We start from the raw sequence: 14,325 nt of genomic DNA on the forward strand, positions 1-14,325 counted from the left end.
ATGCGTTTCCTGTAGGAATATAATGTCTGCAGCTAAGGACTTCAAATGAGAGAATACTTTTGCCCTTTTAATTGCATGCCCTAATCCACGGACATTCCAACTAGTAAAAGTAATGCCACCACCTCTTAAAGAAAGACTAGGATGCATATGTAAGTACAGTGATGTGAACATGTAACGCACTTGAAACACACTGATAACCGCTTAAAGGAGAACAACACAAAAAACACACACTTAAGAACTTGCCCCCCCCTCCCCCCGCCCCACCTTCCCAAACAAAGTGAGAACACATTCCCTACAAACAGGCTTAGAGGCTGCCGGACCATAGGAAAAAATAGTTTAGCTAAGCTAACAAAAGAGCCCTCTGCTCTCTCCAAAATTATTAACATAATTTAAACAACGGTCATGAGAGTGTCCCAACCTGCGTGATTGCAGGAAAACAAACAAAAAAAAGCCACATATCGAAAAATATAGCCATAACCAAATCAAGAAAAAGCTCATGAACTGAGACGCACACACAAAGACACACAACCTGAGGATCTTTAAACGCGTCAAATTGTTGATGTGGTGATTTCAGTTTGGCTCCAGGATCCTGTTCAGTGCCGTGATTTCCTCTGAGCGTGAACAGGTTAATTAACGACTTCTGTTAATCGTGTAGAACGAGACAAATTCAAACCAGTCGGGAGCAGAGGGACACACCAGTAGATCACATGGAATCTTCTCTGTGCAGCTCAGATGGTTTGTAACAGGATAACTGTTCACACTGGTCCTAAATATCATAAATCATATTGTTAAGCTGGTTTTCTGATAACTGTAATAAATCAATACTCCGGTTCAGAACTGATCCTTATTCAAAATGACTGTCGGCAAAATGGAGGATTTAAAAATCACTATATTAACTGTGGGTTGTGATTTTGGTCTAAACGAGGTACGGGTGTGATTCTAGTTCTCTTCTGATAAAACTTCAAAATGAAGCCGATTGTTTTTCACATGTTCTCTTGGCGTTTGGAGAAGGTGTCAGGATCCGGATCAGTTGATCTCAACACGGGAAGAAGCTGAAACTCAGGTTTCTAAACGAGTCTCAGGTTTAAAGCTCGACACACGGAGCTGCGTCCTCACCCAGCCAGATCTTCTCTCCGGAGTCGTTGGGCAGCAGGAAGACGAGGAGAGCGAGGGTGGAGATGAGGACGTCCTCCTCCTCATCACCAGGGTGAAGGTCACGTCAGGGTTCGGCTCCTTGCAGCAGTCGTAGAAACGCTCGTTCCTGAGGCCGGGAACCTCTGGAAGAAAAACTTCACAGTCACAGTTTCTCATCACATCAGGTTTTCAAACTGTTGGTTAAACAGGAGCGAAGCCATCACACCTGAAATGAGTCAGAAGGTGTGAAACACGTCTCTCAGATGTTCCTGCTGCAGAAGAACTGAGGCTAATGAAGCTGCTCAGGTTTCATCAGCAGGACAATCATGTGTTTCTATAACGTATCAGCCAGAGACGGATTAAATCCCCAGATAGGATAATAACCACAACCTATTATATCATTAATCCTCCCTTCTGTGACCTTTGACCTCTCACCTCTGTAATCCTGCTACAGTGAGTAGAATAAAACCAAATTTTAAAATGTGTTTTTAAACATTTACTTATCAGCGTGATGTAAATAATTAGTAAAGACCAGGACTGAACTGTTCATTAATCAGTATTAACTCATTAATTAATTAAAATGCAAACGCTGCCGTCGTCCTTCTGCTTAATCAGGATCAATTGATTATTGTTGTTTTCATGATCCTGATTCTCCAGGAAATGACATCACAGGAAGTAAAGTCCCAGCGTAGACACAGGAACATTCACTGCAGAGGTCAGAGGGTGAAGGTCTGCAGGAGCTTCAACAGCTCCAGGCTCCACCGTCCTGAACAGCTCCTCAGAGGAGAGGAGGCTGCTGCAGACGTTCATCACCTTTCACTGTGATCTCCACGTTCTCACCTGCTTTTGTCCTCGTAGTGAACTTTACCTCATATTTCAACAACTTCACTCAGAGTGTTAGAAACCTTAAATTCCTTCAGTGTAAGTAAAGTGAAAACGTGTCCTGTTTGAAGAGCAGCACGGTGACTCTTACCCTCGAGGTCCCACTCTCTGTTGGAGATGTATCCGGTGACTCGGCCTCGATCATCTGCAGGTCCAGAGACCAGCCGCCGAACGTCCACCAGCCGAACTTCAGGTCGCTGCACGTCGAAGGGAAACCAGCGCACGTCCATGTAGCTGCTGCTCCTAAAGATTCCTGAGAGAAAGACGGAGGTGGAGGAAGAGTCATAAAGAAAAAGAGATGATATATATCATATGTTCATGTTTGTCACAAATCTCAAAAGGATTCTTAATAAAAGGTTTTTACACAAAAAGACCAACATTAACTATAAGCAGAAGATTTAACATATCAATCATCATACATGTGTTGAGATCAGATCCAGGAACTGTTCACATCACAAACAGATGAAAACAGAACCTCTCTGCTGGAGGTGATAATTCAAGGTTCCACTTTATGATTGACAGATGCTGACGTCTTCTCCATGTTAATCGTTATTTCCATTGTATTTAAAGTTGTTCTCTCTTCTCATCCAGTCCGGAGAACATATGTTTTTTCTTTCTTTCTTTGTCACTTTGCATTTTAAGCTCCACAGTTTCCACAGTGAAGTATTTTAAAGATGTTTCTTCTGTAAAACAGCAGAAAGCCATGTGGTCGCCCTCAATCCAATCAGTGAGCTCCATTAACTGCACCAGATCAAATCCAATCTGTTCCCAAACCAGCCAGAACCGGACTGAAGACAAGAGTTTAATGATCCTGAGGAGAAAACAGAGCAAAGAACTTCAGGTAGAAACAATGAACAGATAAACACATGGAGTTCTGTTCTATATGTTTTCAATATATTCAATGAAAGGGACATTTTATTTTAATATTCCATTTAAAGTCACGCAGCACAAAGTGAAGACAAATCCTCCACGTTGAGTCAGAGAGGAGAACAACAGGAGGATTCAGATTTGTTCCACGTTGAAGAAAACGTTCATATAATGAGAATAAACCCCGGGAGGAGAAGTGGTTCTGTCTGGAGCTCTTCTCCTTCTGGACCGAAGATCTTTCACCATCTCATCTCAAACTGCTTCTACTAAACATAAATATCATCTTCATCTGAACTTCAGAGACTTTTCCCACAAATCCTCTCGAACCTGAAACCAGAGCAGAGGTTGAGGAATGTGCATCAACTGGATGTGATGGTGAATGAATGAAATCCACTGATAAATAATCCATAATAAATGTATTGATCTGCTGTCAGGCTGTTTATATTGAGACATATTGATCAGATGTAGAATCTCATTATGAGCACAAACTTTTCCTTATTAGTTAGGGTTTGTATGAAACGTCCTCGGGTCAGTTTTCTATTAAATATGGTAAAATGTTTATTGAACAGTTTCCTCAGAGACTTAAAGATGCTCTGCTCTTCATCGACTCTTCTTCATTCTGTAAATGTCTCATTCACTTTTCTTCTGCTGGTTTCCATTATGTCAAACTGGTGATTTTGTTATTTTACCTGCACCAAGGACGAGATGTTTCCACCAGTCTGTTTGAAGAGGAAAGAAAAGCTGAGTCATGATTCCAGTGAAGTCGGTGGAAGGATGTTTATTGAGCATTAAAGCAGAGACAAGTAGAAACAGAACTTTTCTCTCTGAGATGTTTTTCTTCTCGTTACATCTGGTTTGTCACAGAGGAAATGATCCATGTGTTTGACTCATAGACTGAATATAAAGGCTTTGACTGGGATGTGCTGCTGTTATACTGCAGCGCCACCTGTGGGTCAAAAGTAGAAAAGCCACCACCGCTCTGCACCTGATGCAGAAATGAAAACGTCCCATTTTTAAGTCCAGAGTTTTGATCTTTTGTGTCAAAGACAAAACTCTGATTTTAAACTCAAAGTGATTTCAATGTGTTGAACTTTGTGTTGAACTAAATCAATTTGTGACGTGAATCCAGGAACTTTAAGATCATAAACAAACATCTACACAGAATGTGGTTCTACACACATGGAGACACACTGAGGGACAAAGGTGGACAATAATAAAGACAAACTTAAACACACTGTATGTGACTCTTTATAGAGGGTTTATATATTCTGCTTGTGTTGTGTCATTTCAATAAACACATTCTTCATGTGAATAAACACAATCGGGGCAGGAAGGTTGCTGGTTTGAATCCGGTTCAGATGGGGTCTTCCTGTGTGGAGTCTGCATGTTCTCCCCGTGTTTTCTCCAGGTGCTCCGGCTTCATCTCACAAACACATGCAGATTAGGGGTTGTGTAGATTGGAGACTACACACAAGCTGCTGCTGCTTCAGCCTCTGGATCCTCAGGACACAGCTCAGCCTCCGTCCACACACACTGTCCTCTTCACACTGTCCTCTTCACACTGTCCTCTTCACACTCAGCTCCACTAAGACCACCACCTGTTGAGAGAAGAAGACATCAGTGTCACAGAGACTCACTTCATCAGCTGTGAGTCAGTGATGCAGCTCATCCAGTAGAAAGAGCAGCAGGGACTTCAGTCCTGTTCAGAGGTGGAGCAGCTTCCTCTCTGCTTCATGTTCACGTGTTGGAATGAACATGCTAAGAGCTCAGTGTGTGTCCTCTGCATGTCAAAGTGCAGAGTGGACACCTGAGAGGTGGATTTACTGCTGTTACAGGTGAAGCCATGTTTCACTGTGTGTTGAAGAACATCTGCTTCTGACAAACTGGGACCAGAGGAGACAGATGGACCTCAGCAGAGGTTCTGCTCTGTATAAAGAGCTCCTGGTTACCATGTGATGAGGAGAGGCTTCAGTCCCACTGATCTCAGAGCTGTGACAAAGATCCACCTGATCAGTTCTTCACTGATGAAGTGAGAGGACAAACTGTCTCAGATCAGATGAAGACGACACCGTCTCTGTCCCTCGTGTGAGGCTGTCAGCTGTGGTCCAGCTTGTGTAAGTTACAGCGCCCCCTGGTGGCATCTGGTGAAAATATATTACGTGACCACGACATAATAACGTGTGAACGAGATAAATAACTCGAGGCCACGAGATCTGAATCTGCTGTTTACTAACAAGACGAGTGGAAGAGAAGAAGACACACACTGTCTCACTGTCTCTGAGGACACACACTGTCTCACTGTCTCTGAGGACACACACTGTCTCACTGTCTCTGAGGACACACACTGTCTCTGAGGACACACACTAACTCACTGACTCTGAGGACACACACTGTCTCACTGTCTCTGAGGACACACACTGTCTCACTGTCTCTGAGGACACACACATGGACCTGTCTTCAGGAAGCTGACTGAGGTTATCAGGGTCTGAAACGTGCGTACCACCAAAATTGGGATTCATAAAAACGAACTTGACGGGAAAATGTGTGTATTTCTAAGCAAACTCTGACTCATGCGTGAGACGGGAAAGTGGCGACGCAGACATGAGGTGGTGACCTGAAGCAGATTATTGATCCACTTCATCATTTAAACCAACAGCTTAGTTTTGCTCGCGGAGTTACAGAACCGAGTCATTAATAGTTTTTAATTATATCTTCTAACACTGTGTGTGTCTCATCAGATCACTGCAGTGAACATGACCGTGCCACAGAGCGCACAGGAAATCACTTATAAGAAGTGAAGACATTTTCCAAATAATGTCCCAGTGGAGGTGAGGATCCACTGATGTGAGGGAGTCGGTCCCATGCTCAAAATAAATAAATACTGTTCTGACAGTGGTGCAGGGTTCAGTGTGATGTGTGCATGTGAATGAAGGACGAGGAGGAAGAGAGGGTTCAGTGATTTCTGATCTCACACATTGTGTTATCCACACATTGTGTTATCCACGGCAGCGGCAGAGTGTCAGTGTGTTTTCTTTATTAGTGACATCACTGCTGTTCCATAAAGTCGCTCTTCACCTCACTAACGAACACCTCGATGTCAGTGTCAGAAAGTTTCACTTCCTCTTCACATCTCTTGATGCCGTGCCTCCATCAGGACTCACGGTGGAAACCCATTGGTCAGGAGCATCATTTAATTGCGTTCAGGTGTGAGTGCGCACAGTTTTATGAATAGGAATTAGCTTTTGCGTACGCACACTTTTAGAAATCCTACGCAATCCTTTATAAATCAGACCCCTGCTGTTTTGGTGACAGGATGAGTCTGGAGACATTGAGATGTTCTGGGTGAGTTAGAGATCAACTGAACCAACCAGACGTTGATTTAAACTTCCCTTATCCGTCCCTTTAAAGAGAGTGTGCACCACACAACAGTGTAGAGTCACTGTGGTCAGTGGGCGGAGCTTCTATACTGGTTGATCTCCAACTTAACCTGGAGCAGGTTAGCTGTCATCAGAAGTTACCATGGTGATTGACCTCGTTAAGAAGTGGACGAGCTTCGTAGAACTGAAAAAACTAAACCTGAAGTTAACCTGATAACCACAAATCCTGCTTGGTAGCACAGACCCTGGATCTGTGACACTGACTGTGTTTAGTAACAAACTGATGAAAGCAGCGTGGACTGACTCCAACCATCTACTGACCTCAGAGTCTCCAGTCGACAGGTTGGACTCTGCTGTAGATCAAGAAGCTTCTTCACTGCTGAGTCCTGCAGGTTGTTGTAGCTCAGATCCAGTTCTCTCAGATGAGAGGGGTTTGACCTCAGAGCTGAAGCCAGAGAACAACAGCTGATCTCTGTCAGACTGCAGTTCAACAACCTGGATAAAGAAATATGAATATTAGAATGTGTCCTCCTGTTGTTGTGGATCGTCATCATGTCAACACAGACTCTCAACATGCTGCTGACCTCAGTCCAGTCTGTGACCTGAAGATAAATATCAGATCAGACATGTTGGACCATTGTTTCATTCATCAGCTTCTTCTCTGTGTGTTGGTCACTGAGCAGGTTTGTGTAATTAAACACTGTTTAAAGTAGGGATGGCTCCTGACAGTCACTTCCTGTTTGTTTCTATACTTATCAACTGTCCAACATGTTTCAATAAGAATGTGTCTTATTTTGAAAACCTGAGGAGGACGAGTGCTCTGCCTCAGTCCACATGTTATTTACTGTCACTTTCTTAGTGATATGGAGCAGGTGAGTGCAGGTGAATGGAGTTGATGAGGTGGACGTGACTGACAGGCTGGGTGAGTGACAGATGACTGAGGGACAGTGAGCAGAGCAGAACTGAGACAATTTAAATAAATAATGACCCAATAAGAAAGAAAGTCTGAAAAGTGAAGAAGGATTTAAGGACCTCAGAGTCTCCAGTCGACAGTTTGGACTCTCCAGTCCAGAACACAGCAGCTTCACTCCTGAGTCCTGCAGGAAGTTGATACTCAGATCCAGTTCTCTCAGACGTGAGGGGTCTGACTTCAGAGCTGAGGCCACGACTTCACAGTGAGTCTCTGAGAGTTCACAATGACCAAGTCTGTAATTAAAGAAAATATCAAATCTGTGAGAATTAAATCAGAAAACACAACATTCATACAAAACATGATCATGTGACCCTCACCCTGGTAAATCCCCTCTTTGTTAAAAACTCCTCAAGAGAATCCTTTCAGATTTGGTTCAAGCGTTCATTCAGACTAACAGAGGAACTCATTAGATTCAGGTGGTCAGAGGTCAAAGGTCAAGGTCACAGAACATGTTCATGGCCTCTTGAACATGATATCTCAAGTCTGTCTTCAGGGGATTTCTTCACATTTTGACTCAAAGAGAAACTGATTAGATTTCAGTGGTCAAAGGTCAAAGGTCACAGTGACCTTTGACTCTATATCTGATCTAGTTGTTCTCATATATATGTGACAGAGTTAAGAATGTACTGTATTTATTTTTATTTATAATTTGTATTTGTGAATTTTATTTTGTTATTATTTTATTTTGTTAACACTACCTGCGGAAGTGATGTTGCTGTGCACCACCTTTTGTGCTCCCCGAAGTTCTTACTTCCTGTCGGCTCTTCTTTCCCTCAGTATATTTTTGTCTCCCTGAGGGTAAGTCGCCTGTGGATAATCTCCGTGCTGTTTTATGGTTTTCTTTGATAAATGACCGGTGTAAATTTCATGTTGTATATATAAGTACATTGCGCTGTTGTTTTGAGTGTTTATATTTTTTGCCAAATGCTGTAAATTAACGTAATTTAACGTCCACAGAGATGTAATGCGGCCGCCAATTCGTTTTCGCGCCAATTATTTTGGCAGCCTTTGAAGTAAATTTATTCTATTTTGTCGATTTTTGAACTGAGAAAAAGATTTTCACAGCGAATTTTGTTGGTTTCTGCAGGTATGTGGGTTTCCTTTTTGATTTAATAACTGATTGCCCAACAATATGTTACTGGTGTGTGTAGTTTATGTAATTGATAAGGGTGTGTATACTGTGTTTTATGTACTGTAAGAAAAGTAAGCAGTGAATTTTCGTCTCACTGAGGATTTTTGAACGGAGAAAAAGGTTTTCAGAGCGAATTTTGTTGGTTTCTGCAGGTGAATAAAGAACCTCAAACAAAGTCCTGAATCACGTGTCCACAACAGCTGATGTCTGACAGTCTGCAGTACCTCAACCTGGATAAAGAATAAAACTTAACTGTAAATTAAACTGAGTTAATGTGTAAAAATAACAGACACATACTCATGTCAGCACAGACTCATAACATAAAAGATAAATATGAAATCAGACATGTTGGACTAAAAACGAGTCCTGATTCAGTACAAATAGATTATTTGGACCCGGTCTCTGTCCTGCAGATCAGTTTAGGAAATCCAGAACTAAACTCAGTGTTTTAACAAGTGGCTGAATATTTAAAATGTCACATATTGATTAATGAATGGATTCAAGTTATGTATGAAGAGGAATTATGTTTAATTAGAATGAAATGATAAATTAGGTATAAATGCGTTTTTATAGATATGAGATCTAAAAGTCAGTTAATTTAAAAGTCAGTCAGTGAACTGACCTCAAAGTCTCCAGTCGACAGGTTGGACTCTGTAGAAAACCACACAGCTCCTTCACTCCTGAGTCCTGCAGGCTGTTGTATCTCAGATCCAGTTCTCTCAGATGAGAGGGGTTTGACCTCAGAGCTGAAGCCAGAGAAGAACAGCTGATCTCTGACAGACTGCAGTGATACAACCTGGATAAAGAAATATGAATATTAGAATGTGTCCTCCTGTTGTTGTGGATCGTCATCATGTCAACACAGACTCTCAACATGCTGCTGACCTCAGTCCAGTCTGTGACCTGAAGATAAATATCAGATCAGACATGTTGGACCATTGTTTCATTCATCAGCTTCTTCTCTGTGTGTTGGTCACTGAGCAGGTTTGTGTAATTAAACACTGATTAAAGTAGGGATGGCTCCTGATGTCACTTCCTGTTTGTTTCTATAATTATCAACTGTCCAACGTGTTTCAATAAGAATGTGTCTTATTTTGAAAACCTGAGGAGGACGAGTGCTCGGCCTCAGTCCACATGTTATTTACTGACACTTTCTTAGTGACCAGGAGCAGGTGAGTGCAGGTGAATGGAGTTGATGAGGTGGACGTGACTGACAGGCTGGGTGAGTGACAGATGACTGAGGGACAGTGAGCAGAGCAGAACTGAGACAATTTAAATAAATAATGACCCAATAAGAAAGAAAGTCTGAAAAGTGAAGAAGGATTTAAGGACCTCAGAGTCTCCAGTCGACAGTTTGGACTCTCCAGTCCAGAACACAGCAGCTTCACTCCTGAGTCCTGCAGCTTGTTGTCACTCAGATCCAGTTCTCTCAGATGTGAGGGGTCTGACTTCAGAGCTGAGGCCACGACTTCACAGTGAATCTCTGAGAGTCCACAACCACTGAGTCTGTAATTAAAGAAAATATCAAATCTATGAGAATTAAATCAGAAAACACAACATTCATACAAAACGTGATCATGTGACCCTCACCCTGGTAAATCCCCTCTTTGTTAAAAACTCCTCAAGAGAATCCTTTCAGATTTGGTTCAAGCGTTCATTCAGACTAACAGAGGAACTCATTAGATTCAGGAGGTCAGAGGTCAAAGGTCACAGTGACCTATCTAGTTGTTCTCATCTGACATGAGAACAATGAGAATGTACGTGTACATAATAATAATAACTTTATCACACACACACACACTGAGTGTATTTGAAGAACGACTCATCTCCACTGATTGTTATTGATCATGTCTGGACTCACCGAGCCTTCCTGTTTGATCATGTATATATAAAGTGTATATTTTGTGTATAAATAAATAAAAATATATACAGTATATACATTAACCTCTTTTTTTTTTTAGGTATAGTCGGAGGAGGTGTGTTTTTAGTTTTAGGGCAGGAGATGTGTAAACTTTCTGATGTACGGACAGTGATTTCGAAGAGTGTTTGTGTGATCATATATATCTATATATATAAATATATATACAGTATAAACAATAACCTCCCTTGCACACCACATGGTCGTATGTGTGTATTTGAAGAACGACTCATCTCCACTGATTGAACATGTTATTGATCATGTCTGGACTCACTTAGCCTTCCTGCAGTTCCTCACAGCTGGGATCAGTCTCAGTCGACCCTGGTCTGATGTGTTGAACTTCTCCAGGTTCAACTCATCCAGAACCTCCTCTGACATCTGCAGCATGTAGGCCAGAGCTGAGCAGTGGATCCCAGAGAGTTTCTCCTTTGATCTGTTCTCTGATGTCAGGAACTGTTTCATCTGCTGATGAACTGAGTGGTCGTTCATCTCAGTCAGACAGTGGAAGATGTTGATGCTTCTGTCAGGAGAAATCTTATCACTCTTCATCTTCTTCAGGTTGTTGATGACTCTCTGGATGATCTCTGGATTGTTCCCTGTCCGACCCAGCAGGTCTCTTAAGTCTCTCTGGATGATATCTGGATTTTTCTCTCTCCGACCCAGCAGCCATCCTGAGACTCTCTGGATGATCTCTGGATTGTTCCCTGTCCGACCCAGCAGGTCTCTTAAGTCTCTCTGGATGATATCTGGAATGTTCTCTCTCCGACCCAGCAGCCATCCTGAGACTCTCTGGATGATCTCTGGATTGTTCTCTCTCTGACCCAGCAGGCCTCCTAAGACTCTCTGGTTGGACTCCAGACTGAGGCCGTGAAGGAAGCGAACAAACAGGTCCAGATGACCATTTGTACTGGTGAGGGATTTCTTCATGGTTCTCTTCAGGAGGTCATCCAGGGAGAAGGTACCCCATGTGTTCCCATATGCTCCTAAGAAGCTGTTGAGTTCTTCTATGTTCCTCTCGGTGTAACAGTGGAACATGTAGACTGCAGCCAGAAACTCCTGAACGCTCAGATGAACAAAGCAGTAGATTGATTTCTGGAAGATCACACACTCTCTTCTGAAGATCTCAGTACAAACTCCTGAGTACACCGAGGCCTCTGTGACATTAAGACCACACCGCTCCAGGTCTTCTTGGTAGAACATGATGTTTCCTTCCTCCAGATGTTTAAGCGCCAGCCTCCCCAGCTTCAGGAGAACGTCCCTGTCAGCCTCCGTCAGCTGCTGTGGACTCGTCTCATGTCCCTCAGCGTACTTGTTGTTCTTCCTCTTTGTCTGAACCAGCAGGAAGTGTGAGTACAGGTCAGTCAGGGTCTTGGGCAGCTCTCCTCTCTGGTCTGTGGTCAACATGTGCTCCAGAACTGTAGCACTGATCCAGCAGAAGACTGGGATTTGACACATGATGTGGAGGCTCCTGGACGTCTTGATGTGTGAGATGATTCTGCTGCACAGCTCTTCATCACTGAACCTCCTCCTGAAGTACTCCTCCTTCTGGGCCTCAGTGAAGCCTCGTACTTCTGTGACCCTGTCAACACATGAAGGAGGGATCTGATTGGCCGCCGCAGGTCTGGAGGTTATCCAGACGAGAGCCGAGGGAAGCAGATTCCCCCGGATGAGGTTTGTCAGCAGCACGTTGACTGATGACCTCTGTGTGACCTCAGACACAAGCTCCCTGTGGTTGAAGTCCAGAGAAGGTCTGCTTTCATCCAGGCCGTCAAAGATGAACAATGGTTTACAGACAGTGAGCGTCTCTGCAGTGAGCTTCTGTAACGCTGGATGGAAAACATGGAGCAGCGTGAGAAGACTGTGCTGCTGGTCCTTCACCAGGTTCAGCTCCCTGAACGAAAGCACAGCCAGCAGACCCACATCCTGGTTCTCTAAACCCTCTGCCCAGTCCAGAGTGAACTTCTGCACCAAGAAGGTTTTTCCAACGCCAGCGACGCCGTTGGTCAGGACGACTCTGATGCTGCTCTGCTGGTCAGTGGAGGCTTTAAAGATGTCCTGGACCTTGATGGGAGTGTCCTGGAGGATCTTCTTCTTGGAAGCCGTCTCAAGCTGCCTCACCTCATGTTGAGTATTAACCTCTTCACTCTGTCCCTCTGTGATGTAGAGCTCAGTGTAGATCCTGTTGAGGAGGGTTCTACTTCCTGTTTCATCACTTCCTTCAGTCACATGTTCACATCTCCTCCTCACACTGAGCTTATGTTCATCTGAAACCTCCTGCAGACCACGATCTGCTGAAAGACAAGAAACAATGTGAGAGACAGAGAATCTGAGAATCTGCTGATTGTTTTCATCAGATTCAGAAAAACTACAGAAAATAAAAGCTTTTTAACTTTGTGCTTTTCTAACGATGTTAAATGTTGATGCTGTATGAAGGAACAAAATAAAACCACATGTGCTGTTGTCAGAAGTGAAGACATCAGCAGACACATGTACAGTGCTGCTCTGACCGGCTGTCTGACCTCCAGCTCCTGTTCTGGATCTTTGTCCACACTGGGGACAGGAGGAGTCTCCTGAAGAACCAGACTGGTCCCAGTATGAGGTGATGCACTGTCTGCAGAACCAGTGTCCACAGCTGGTGGAGATTGGATCCTTCAGGACGTCCTGACACGAAGCACAGCAGGACGACTGCTCCTCCTCAGAAACATGACTCCTCTTCCTCTCCCTGTGAAGACATGTCCTGATAACTCACATGTCACAGTCACAGGTTGTCATCACTTCTGTCAAGGAGGTTTTGTTTTCACCCAGTATGTTTGTGTGTTGGTTGGTTCGTTAGTGGGATTATAAAAAAACAACAGATTACCAGTAGACTTGGTGGAAGGTTGTGGTCTGTGAACCAGATGGGGGGAGGGGGGGGGGGGTCCTCTTTCACAGACATGTTCAGAGGACTGATGTTTACCAGTGTGTGGAATTTGGTGCAGATCCAAATCAGAATGAGTCTCTAGTGGATTTCAAAGTGGTTTCATAAGGAGCGTGTTGGTTCTTGGTGGAGGTCTGAGCTCTTTGAGTGATTCTGAGAGATTAGTCACCAACTTCAATGAAGCTGTGTCCTAATGCAGGGGCCACACTAGAGGAAACTAGATCCTCTTCAGAGCAGGTCCCAGTAGAAACAGTCTCTTACTCTGTGGGTGAGGGTCCAGGTTCATTACTGAAGTTTGGAGGCTCATTTTTGGACCAGTCACTCTTCAGAGACAGACAGCTGGACCCTGGAGACTCTGCTCTCAGTCTGTGGTCCTGACCTCTGCAAACACAAACATGTTTTTATTCAGAACACATCATTCACTGGTTCATTCTGTGAGGATTCAGTTTGGAGCTTCACATGTTTGTAGCTGGTCTCTTACTTTGTGGTTGAGGGTCCAGGTTCATTACTGAAGAATATAGGAGGTTCCATGGACCAGTCACTCTTCAGAGACAGACAGCTGGACCCTGGAGACTCTGCTCTGTCCTCTTCCTCCTCATAAACACTCATCTTCAGTCTGAGAGGAAAAACACTGTGAGCTCAAACACACACAATGAAGCCAGGTAGTAAACTCAGTGTTTCTTTAACCTGAGACAGTTGTAGGTTTAATGTGTTGGACTCAGCCAATCACAGCGTTGAGTCAAACTGTTGATTGACTGACAGAAGTTCATCCTGAATCTTCTTCTCTCTAAAGTCCACGAGTAGAAAACTGACCCAGAGTCAGTGACAGTGAAATAATATGAATGAATAATATAAATGTAGCTGAACACTCACCAGCCTCAGACTTCACGTCTCCTCCGTCTGCTCCTTGAAGTGAGAACCAGTCTGAAAACTTTCATTTCCTCTCTGCAATTACTGGAAATCATATGACTCTGTGTGTGACTGTGTGTGTGTGTGTGTGTGTGTGTGTGTGTGTGTGTGTGCGTGTGCTAACCCTAACCCATGTTTCCTCCTGTGATTTGAAGGTTGTTATATTTGGTGTTGGAGCTGAATGTGTGACTCCATCTGCAGAACTCTGCCACGTCA

At 43.6% G+C, this 14,325-nt stretch overlaps 2 protein-coding genes across 2 annotated transcripts in view; both read right to left on the reverse strand.

The window, feature by feature from the left end:
- The window catches only part of LOC128444271 (NACHT, LRR and PYD domains-containing protein 12-like), a 330,858-nt gene that overhangs the window by 151,380 nt on the left and 165,153 nt on the right, over positions 1–14,325 (reverse strand). The window lies entirely within an intron of this gene.
- The window catches only part of LOC128444274 (NLR family CARD domain-containing protein 3-like), a 146,184-nt gene that overhangs the window by 31,332 nt on the left and 100,527 nt on the right, over positions 1–14,325 (reverse strand). Inside the window, exons 5-12 of the mRNA XM_053426661.1 lie at positions 13,462–13,581; positions 12,803–13,005; positions 10,950–12,574; positions 10,558–10,895; positions 9,698–9,871; positions 8,988–9,161; positions 7,293–7,466; positions 6,582–6,755 (exon numbers count right to left, since the gene is read on the reverse strand). Coding sequence (XP_053282636.1) covers positions 6,582–6,755; positions 7,293–7,466; positions 8,988–9,161; positions 9,698–9,871; positions 10,558–10,895; positions 10,950–12,574; positions 12,803–13,005; positions 13,462–13,581 — 2,982 coding nt within the window. The remainder of the gene's footprint in view (positions 1–6,581; positions 6,756–7,292; positions 7,467–8,987; positions 9,162–9,697; positions 9,872–10,557; positions 10,896–10,949; positions 12,575–12,802; positions 13,006–13,461; positions 13,582–14,325) is intronic.

The sequence above is a fragment of the Pleuronectes platessa genome, chromosome 7 (genome assembly GCF_947347685.1).
Source record: "Pleuronectes platessa chromosome 7, fPlePla1.1, whole genome shotgun sequence".
Classification (NCBI taxonomy): Eukaryota; Metazoa; Chordata; class Actinopteri; order Pleuronectiformes; family Pleuronectidae; genus Pleuronectes; species Pleuronectes platessa.